Raw genomic sequence first — 9,720 nt, forward strand, 5'->3', positions numbered from 1 at the left:
AGAAGAATAAAATGAAATAAAATGAAAATTTTAGGGGGCGTTTGGGCCCCCTATTTAGAGTTGGATAGGTGGGCTAGTGGGCTATTATAGCCCACCCAATATTTGAGTCTCCAACTATTTTAGTTGGAAAATTTCACTTAAGCAGAGATTATGTGAGTCGATTATTTTGCTCTTACTCGTTTTTCTTACTTCGATTATCGCTCAATTAGTTTGCTCTGTTTCGTTCCATCTCTTCTCCTTAAGGTTTCGTCATTGTTCCCGATCGTCGTTCCTGGTGGGTTTAGGAACTTCCTCTTCTCTGTCCTGCTGATCAACTGCCATTGTGGTTCTCTTTGATCAGATTTGAAGAAATCCTTCGCAGATTTAGACTACGATAGTTTGATAGTCTAGATCTGTGTTTTTCTCTAGATCCGTATTCCTTTCTTTCAGCTTCCTCTTTCATCTTGTCATTCTGAACACCACTCATGTTCCTCCTTTATCTTGCCGCTTCTTTCAATTCTCTTTGCTCTCTTTGCTTCAAACGAGGGTTTCCCCTTGTCGTTTCTTTCGGTTCACCAATCTTTTGTGTTGTCCCTTCTGTCTATCTGAGTTCGAAATCGTACAACCATGTTGGAGCTCATATCTTGCTTGGTAGGGGATAGAGATTCTTGCTTGGAGCATGGTAGGGGATGGAGGATGGTGTTCGGATCTTGGTACAGTTACTAAATCCAATAGTAAGTCTTCTTTCTCTTCACCAGCCGATGATGTGCCACTGTATATTTTTTTTCCTTTTTTTTTTTTTTGACAAATGTAAGCTTATTTTTTACACATCTTTTCAGCTTACTCTGATTATTTTGCTCTATGCTTGATTTAAGTGTTATATTCTTGGTCTTTGATTATCGGTTTCTAATGATCAATGTATCTATTTTGTTCAATGACTGTTTTTGTTTGATTATCGGTCTCTATGCTTGATTTCAGTGTTCTGTTTTGTTCTGTTCTGTCTTTGATTATTGGTCTTTTGATTATTTTACCTCTATTTCGATGACTCTTTTTGCATTGCTACTATTCTTAGTCTTTGATTATTTTGCCCCTATTTCGATGACTCCTTTTGCATTGCTACTGTTCTTGGTCTTTGATTATTTTGCTAATATATTTTACTCTTTTTGCATTGCTATTGTTCTTGGTTTTTTTGATTATTTTGCCCCTATTTTGATGACTCTTTTTGCATTGCTACTGTTTTTTTTTGTCTTTGATTATTAATCTTTGATTATCGGTCTTTGATTATTTTGCTACTATTTCAATAACTCTTTTTGCATTTCTTCTGTTCTTGGTCTTTGATTATCGGTCTTTGATTATTTTACTATTATTTCAATGACTCTTTTTGCATTGCTACTGTTCTTGACCTTTGATTATTGGTCTTTGATTATCAGTATTTGATTATTTTGCTACTATTTCAATGACTCTTTTTGTATTGACTCTAATGATCAATGTATCTGATTTACCATGATACATCATATTATCCGAAATTCAGAACGACTTAAGAAAGAATTTTATTGCTATGAGGCTGGTTCTTACTGTCTAAGCATAATACTAAGATAGTTTTGTTTGTTGACTTCCTTTTTTTTTTCTTCCCAATCTCATTGCAACTATGTCATAACTCTTGTTTGGCTTACTTTAGTTTGATTGTAAGTAGTGGTTCTTAAAGTAGTAGTTTCCAAGTACCTGTTGATGTGATTACAGTAGTGAAATTGATGTGTTTGGTTCCCAATCTCAATGGTACATTATTCACTTTATTTCACTAGGTGGGTTTCCAAGGTGTACTTATCACCATAGGTACACCTGCTTTTCCATGTTTAATTTAGACATATCTAAATTATGGTTTATACTCTATAATATTTTTTTGTTTCACTCTGTACTATTTCATGGACATGAATATGATTTGGTTTTCTTTTTTTGTTGTTTGTGAAATTTCTCTATCTCTACATACATTAATGTGTTGGGCAATGATTAATATCCTTTGAAGAGAATGAAATTGTATTTGTTGCATGCTCACGAAATTTGATACGTCAAACAAGGTTAAAATTGGTGGAATGAGAACAATGCAACATTCAACACATTTTATATAAATTGGTGAAACAAACAATTTTATTTAAGTTCGTGAAAATATGATATTTCATTTAATTTTTTTCTTTGATATGCAGAAAAGTAGAATCAATTGTGATATATACCTAGATAACATGCACTTAATTTACATATTGTAATCGACTATTATAATAATCTGCACCCCAAAACAGATTATTATAATCCAAACTATAATAACCTGCCAGACACAAACTATTATACTACAGACTATAACAACATGCACACCAAACACAGACTATTATACAACAGACTATAATAACTTGTACTCCAAACACAGACTGAAATAATCTACACTTAAACACAGACTATTATAACCCACTCGGCGCCCATGCTCCCTTACAATATGAACAAAATTAAAATGGTAATATTTACTTCTTTTATCGTAATTGCCCCACTGGGAAACTCAAAGAACATTGGAACGACAATAATTTTGCTGAAATAAAAATCAAAGCGGGAAACCTTATGATTGAGCTTACCTACAAACAACTATTTAAAAGAAACAAAAAATTTAACATTGGTTTAAATGAAGTACTCTTTAAAATAGTCAAAGAATTAAAGAAAAAAAAATAGAAGAAATATAATAGAATGCACAGGGTTACAAATTCAGATGGCTTTCTTGAAAGAAATATCTATAATATTTTACAAATAAAGATTATAAACGATTAATGATTCGAATCCAATAGATAATACAAAAATAAAAAAGATGAATGATTCGAATTTCCATATCTATTGGAAGAAATAAAGTTAAGAAAAACCAGGAATATTATCGATTTCGGTGTGAGACCTTGAAAATTAGAAATTAATGAAATTCTCCTCATGCTCCCATTTTCATTTTCTATAAACACACTTCAAACTATTCACATTTAAATAAACTCCACTTTTTATATTACGATGGATTGATTACATTTGTTAGCAAGTAAACGTGACTTAATTCAAAGAAGATTATAATCTTCAAATCATCCATAATAATTTATGGTAATAAAAATAAAATAAAATAATTAATTAAATTACAAGTTTAATCTATAAATTTTTATATTTGTAACTATTCTATCTTTAAATTTTAGACCACCATACTTTAATTTAAATTTGTATCTAATAAGTCTTCAAACTAATAAATTATCTAATTAATTTTATCGCACTTTTGATAGGATTAAAATTTTTCAATGTCTAATAAATCATGTTAATCTGTTAGACATTCTATATATATAAAAAAAAAACAACAAAATCTATTAAATTAAGGAGTATTTTTAAATATAAAAAATATTTAAAAATATTCACATTTTATAGTAAAAAATTTCCAGAGTAACCAAATACTTTTAGAACTTTTTGCTTTAGAATGTAAATATTTTTTGAACTTTTCTGTTTATTTCAAGTTTTCTTAAATTAAACACAGAAAATGGATCTAGACACAATCAAATGTTATGATCTGAAACAAAATTTATAATTTAACTAAAAGCTGATGGAAGTACATGAAGTTTTTCATCGAGCCTTGGACAATTGACCACTTTAGATCTGAGTTCGCTGAATCATTTTGAAATACTACGCTACCATTTCATAACTATTCAATTTTTTATTTTTGGTTTTTAAAAATATACTTGTTTTCTCACTAATCATTTTTTTTAAAAATTGTTTACATCTTTCATTTGAATTTAAGGGGGAAAAAAGTTGTCCACCCCATTTTCCAACTCTCCATATATAATAAGAGTGATAACGTGGGAGAATGCAAGCCATGGGAAGAAAATTTGCAGTACTGAAACGAAAGTGGTAAGACATTAACAAAGAGAAATTTACTTTACAAAACAAGTTGACTCTTCAACAAGCAATCGACTAATCGAAAATAAGTGCATCAATGAGAAAATTTTACTTACTGGTATCTCGAACCGAATGGTAACCTTCTTCAATTTTTAAAATTGTAATTGTATAATCTATTCAGTCTTAGAAGCACCTTCATTCGGATCAGACAACGTTTGATTGGACGATGAAGGCAGCTCCTCAGCAGAAGTAGAAGCAGCACTCAGGTTGTTGAACGATTTCTTAAACTGAACCAAGATCATAGTCATGTTGTCGCATCCTTCACCACCAGCTGTGGGTGCCAAGCATCTGTCAAATACTCTCTCGCAAATAACTGAGAGTTTACTTTCCTGCATATTCAGAGAAATACAAATCAATATAAACCATTTCCCTCTTCTTTTAATATCCATAAGTGTCTAAGCCAGCTTAAGAGTACAAGCACCCCGACTAATTTCTGGTATGGCAACTGTACAACCACTAATAACAAGTCTCCACACGAACTTACCGATTTTAGTTGATCTCCAATGTAGTCTACCAGTTGTTGGCTGGACATGCAATCCCTATGCAAAGAAAGAGATGGTCAGTGATTTACCATTTTTTTGGTAGTCAATGAAATCTAATAATTCGGTTATACTCGATGGATAGGCTGGCTTCCGAGAAAGAATAATATTCCTATACTAACAGTCTAACACCACATCGATGGAATCGATTTAGAAAGCTCAGAACTACCGTGCTGATTTTTTCTAGAGTACAATGGAATGGTATGGAAATTTTAAATCCAAAACATAAATTATTTTAAGTCAGTTAGACTATTGATTAAATTGCCACTTCACATCATTACAAAAGAAAGTGATTTGATATGTAGTGCGTATATGTTATTACAGAAGTGTAAGGGAACTAATAAGGTTATGAGGAATAGTATGGTATTAGTAAGGGCATAAGGATAGATAGGGAGTTGGTGTATTTGGTTATAAATAGAGGGAGATTGAGAAAAACAAGTGATTTAAGGCTTGGGTTCACATACTCAAGAGGGGAGGTTTCAAGTGCCTCATACTTGGTTTATCATGTAGTTCTTGATCCTATATTTCGGTCGGTTCTTTATTTTTTTTTTTTTTCAGGTGGTATATACTAAACAAAAACATACATAACTTCAAGTCAGTTAAAGGGCTGGATGGTTCAGACTTCAGAGAGATTAGCTTCCCCTAAAAGCACAAAATTTCAAACTTACCAGATTCCATCACAGGCAATAACAAGAAATTCGTCATCCTCACAAAGCTCAACCTAATTACAAGAAAAACAAATGAGATCCTGAAAAATGAATGAGGGATTAAAAAGAAAATGATGAACCCTTCCAGGTATCATCAGACTTCAACAAATCATATAAACTTATAACACCATGGCTGAAATATTAAAACCATTAACACGTACAGTTGTCACATCTGGATTGGCAGTTACAATCTGCTTTTCTGCAGGCATACTTTTATTCTGCTTAAATTCCATGTCTCCTGTAAAATCAGTATTCCAAATCAATAATAATCACGGAAGGAAATTCTCAATTAATATTTCAAATTTAGAAATTACAACTAAGACTTAAAAAGTATGTAACTAATAGCCTTTAGCCCAGGCCCCAATTTATATTCCAAATTCAAAGATAAGACTTAGAAAAAGGGTGTACCTATAGCCCGTGCCAAGTTGAGACTTCCATTAACACGACCAACTCGGATGAAACCACCTGCTTTCAGAATCCTGTCCTTCTCGACCTCAAGATCAGGCTTGTGATCTTTAGATAGATTATATGCCTGTGAAGAAGATGTTAGGTGGAGCTCTAGATGCCCATGCAAATATCTCGATTATTCTCCCTAATTTACAGTGCTTCTCATGACATTAAAAACAATCATATTCTGGTAACACTGTCAGAATTATTACATCCATATCTATTTATGCTTCTTCACTCACAACCTGTTATGTTAACTTCACTAATCAGAATAGGATTGATTGTATTTCAAGTGAGAAATGTTGGGAGCAATCTGGTTAGGAAACAGAGGGACAGAAATTGACAATTCATCATCTTTCCAATTAACATATCCAATTGCCTGCCCTATCTCTATTATCCTCTCTCCTTATACAACACAATTCGACTGAACTGACAGAACTTCAACGGATATTGATCTGACAAATCCACCATTCATATAAATTAAAATGAGATAAGTTGGGGCAAAAGAAATGAGAACAAAAATAATTGAAAAATATATTACACAAACAACAATAAGGATTTACTAATGATTACATCTTTATACATCTAATTGGTTATTGCACTCATAATTCTGATCACATCACAACACATCCAATTGATTCTTATTTTCACCTCTCTATTCAGGAAGATATATTATATGGGCTGCATGAAAATCAATTGTTCAATGTCTTTTTAATGCAAATACCTGACCCTTTCTGGAAATGACACAGCGAGAATCACCAGCATTTGCCACCACAAGTTGGTTATTTCGTATGATCGCAACACAGGCTGTGCTTCCAGCATTTGGTCCATGAAAGTCAGAGTGAGGTCCCTAGTTAGCAACATCACCTCCTCACTTTAATTGAATCCATGCCCAACCATAAATGTACAATTGTTTCATAACAAAATTTAACCCAAAACTAACACAGGTTACTACAAATCAATGCAAAGAAATACAGTTAGTGAACTGCAAATTGCGTCCAACTGGACACAGAGGAAAGAGGGGGACTACCTCTTCTACATACGCATGTCCACCTCAAAACAGAAAAGGAAAGTAAATCCACCATAGCAACTGGGAATTGTGCATAAAAATACCTCCTCCGGAGGCCAATCATCCACTTGGTTGTTAGCTTCATTACCCTTGGGCGACCATATAAATCCTTCTATCATACCAGATATCTTGTCCATTTTGTCTCCTAAAATAGCTAATTCTCTCCATCCTCTTTGTCCACGCATCATCTCATCCATTCTGCATCATTTCAGAGTGGCAAAATAAGAAGGCAGGTCTTGCAGTTTTGACACAAACATCCTTTCAACGATCAATGGTGGAAGAGGTAAAGCAAGAATCACATCATATCTGGATGGATTTAATGACTAAACACCCCCATTTATTTTTAATCTATTAATCTTTGTAAGAAAATGATAACGCGTACCTAGTGCATCAAATGAAACTCACAACTATAAAACTTCAGACAGGCTATAACAATAGAAAGCCCAAACGAACATGATAGTGATACACTAGTTGTTTCATCACTATCAATAAAATAAATAATTTCCAACTGCATAATCCAGGACACTGAGATAACCACTAAGGATACCAAGTAAACTAAAACAAAGGCAGTGGATTAATAACCTGAGAAAGGCCTTCTGCAGAGAAGTTCCCAAATCTCCAGCCATGTATGATTCATGCTTGAGCACCTGTCGATGAAGATACTTGGCACAGAACTTTGAAACTGCTTTACCTGCATTTCAATGAGATGAGGGGACAAAATAAAAGCTATTAAATTAATTTTTTAAAAAAATCACAGAAATGCAAGTAAAGTAAAAGAAATAATTAATGGTAAAATTGGGGGGCGATGCTGCTGAAAGAACAAATACTAACCTCCATGGCCATCATAAACACCAAAGAAAGATGTTGAAGGGTCCAAATCTAGACAGGCTGCATGCTGAAACTTAAGTAAGGTGAGAAAGAATCCATACGTACCACACAACATTTAGAATTTGCAGAATGCAGATCATTTTCAGAGTCTTCAGAAGATGGTTCCAAGCAGAAACTTAACAACATCTCAGATTCAGACGAACCGTCTCCACAGGTTACAGGGTTACAAGTGAGTTTGAGTAGGTTGTAGATTTTAGTAAATAAATAAATAAAATTTGCAGTCACTGTCCAGCAATGAATCAGACAGAAGCCTCTCGAATGATCGGAATGATGAAAAGTATAATACTAAAAGTGATTTTGCTCCACCCAGTGCCAAGTTACAAATTTCCATTGCTCTGTAGATATTCTAATGCAAACTCTCTGTTCCAGTACACTAAAAGGAGTGCTTAAAGAGCACATGTGACAGTACATACAATACCACTACCTCGAGATAATATAGTACAAAGTAGTTCATCCTATGTGTTAATAATTTGCATGGGTCACAGTAAGCAATAGAGAGCATGATGAATAACTGGGTATAATGACACGACAAGTTTAACATCAAAGGGAACAGTAAAAATAGACAGAAAACTCACAGCATCTTCCATGGTTGCACGCCAGCCTTGCATAGAGGATAGGCCGTACCGAAGTCTTTCATTCTCACCATCATCTGAGGCCTTTTCTGTTTTGGGGGAGCTGAGATATATCCCCATTTTCCAAGCTGGAATTAGATAAAATCCATGAATCACCAAAAGGTCGCCCCTCACAGAAAAATCATTTGCAAGCATACGTTCACATAATTTCCAAGGGGAAGGAAAAAGAAAAATTGACGCGTCAACAATTTTGCCCTTCAATCCCTCTTCGTTATATTGTTGTTTCAGTAACACTCATTCCAAAAGATATAAAGCACGCATGTGGTTTGAACTAAAGAATCAGTTAATACATTGACCTTTCATATGTATGGATGTTAATTCATGAAATCGTCAAAGCTATTCAACTTCACAATTCATAACAGTATATGTTTCTATCAGCGAAGTGGTTCTTGAAAGTAACCAGCAAAGCTAGTTGTTAACCCGAAATCAACATAGTAACAGCCTAAGGATTAAAATTACTAAAATCACTCCAAAACATGTCTTTATCATTCAAAATCAATCTAATTTTTTACATTACACTTGTAAACACAATTTTCATGTAGAAAAGAATAATTTAGGATTGAAAGAATGCTTCAGTTTGATTTTAAACATGACAAAAGTGAATTTAACCATTTCAAAATCACTCCCCAACAAATGGTCTTAATTGTGAAAGATTAACAGGGAGTAATATAAAATCCCTCCCTCCCAAGTGAAACACATCTAAACCACCCTACCTCCATCTTTCAAACTCTCCTTTAGGTTACAGAACAAGAACAAGATTCAAATAAAACCAAATACAACAGACATCCATACTCAACGAAAAGGCTTACTTCGGTAACTCCCTCCGAAACAAATCAAAATCAAAATCAAAACTAACAACGAGTGAAGAATGATGGCTCAACGAATTTTATGCAAACAGACGGATCATATAAACCACGAGAAACTCCAAAGAAACAGAGATCGGCGGAATCGAAAAGAAATATCTCCACAATCATATTCAATCAGATATAGTAAACAAATCAAAACAAACAGTAGAAGAAATGAAAGAAAAACAAAAATGGAAAATACGACTCACCCGCCAAGCGCTTCGAACACTAGTTTCAGCGGAGAGAGAGGAAGAGAGATCTATCTTTTAGTGTGCTTTTTTTTTTCCCCCTTTTTCTTCAAAAAATTTTAGATCCTTCCGTTGCTTTTTTTTTCTTTTTTTTTTTTTTTTTTAACGATATGATAATAAAATAAATTCAATCAATCAGTGCAAGATGTTTTCGATAATTTTCGAGTTTAAACGAAGAAGGTGGGGCACGTGTCCTCCACGTGCACCCGTTTGCAGTTACATATGATGGGCTACGCGGCCCACACTCACTTAAAGTTCGGCCCATAATGTGGCCCATAAGTATCAGGAATTGGGTCACGTTTTCACATGCGGCCTTTTATAATCACATGCTCTAATCGATTAATGTCACAATTTAATCTATACTTATAAATTTGTAATAGAATGTAGTATATAACAATTTGTTCTTGTGGTT

The 9,720-nt window shown here is 33.6% G+C and overlaps 1 protein-coding gene across 1 annotated transcript; it reads right to left on the reverse strand.

The window, feature by feature from the left end:
* Positions 1-3,853: 3,853 nt before the first annotated feature.
* Positions 3,854-9,425, reverse strand: LOC120087264 (probable protein phosphatase 2C 60). Its single transcript, XM_039044206.1, has 11 exons — positions 9,270-9,425; positions 8,159-8,283; positions 7,527-7,590; positions 7,278-7,386; positions 6,740-6,893; positions 6,351-6,476; positions 5,588-5,711; positions 5,341-5,417; positions 5,141-5,193; positions 4,418-4,472; positions 3,854-4,262 (listed from the first exon to the last, which is right to left on the reverse strand). The coding sequence occupies exons 2-11, from the start codon at positions 8,273-8,275 to the stop codon at positions 4,047-4,049; spliced, it is 1,095 nt and encodes a 364-aa protein (XP_038900134.1). The 5' UTR covers positions 8,276-8,283; positions 9,270-9,425; the 3' UTR covers positions 3,854-4,046.
* Positions 9,426-9,720: the final 295 nt, after the last annotated feature.

This window comes from Benincasa hispida, chromosome 9 (genome assembly GCF_009727055.1).
Source record: "Benincasa hispida cultivar B227 chromosome 9, ASM972705v1, whole genome shotgun sequence".
Classification (NCBI taxonomy): domain Eukaryota; kingdom Viridiplantae; phylum Streptophyta; class Magnoliopsida; order Cucurbitales; family Cucurbitaceae; genus Benincasa; species Benincasa hispida.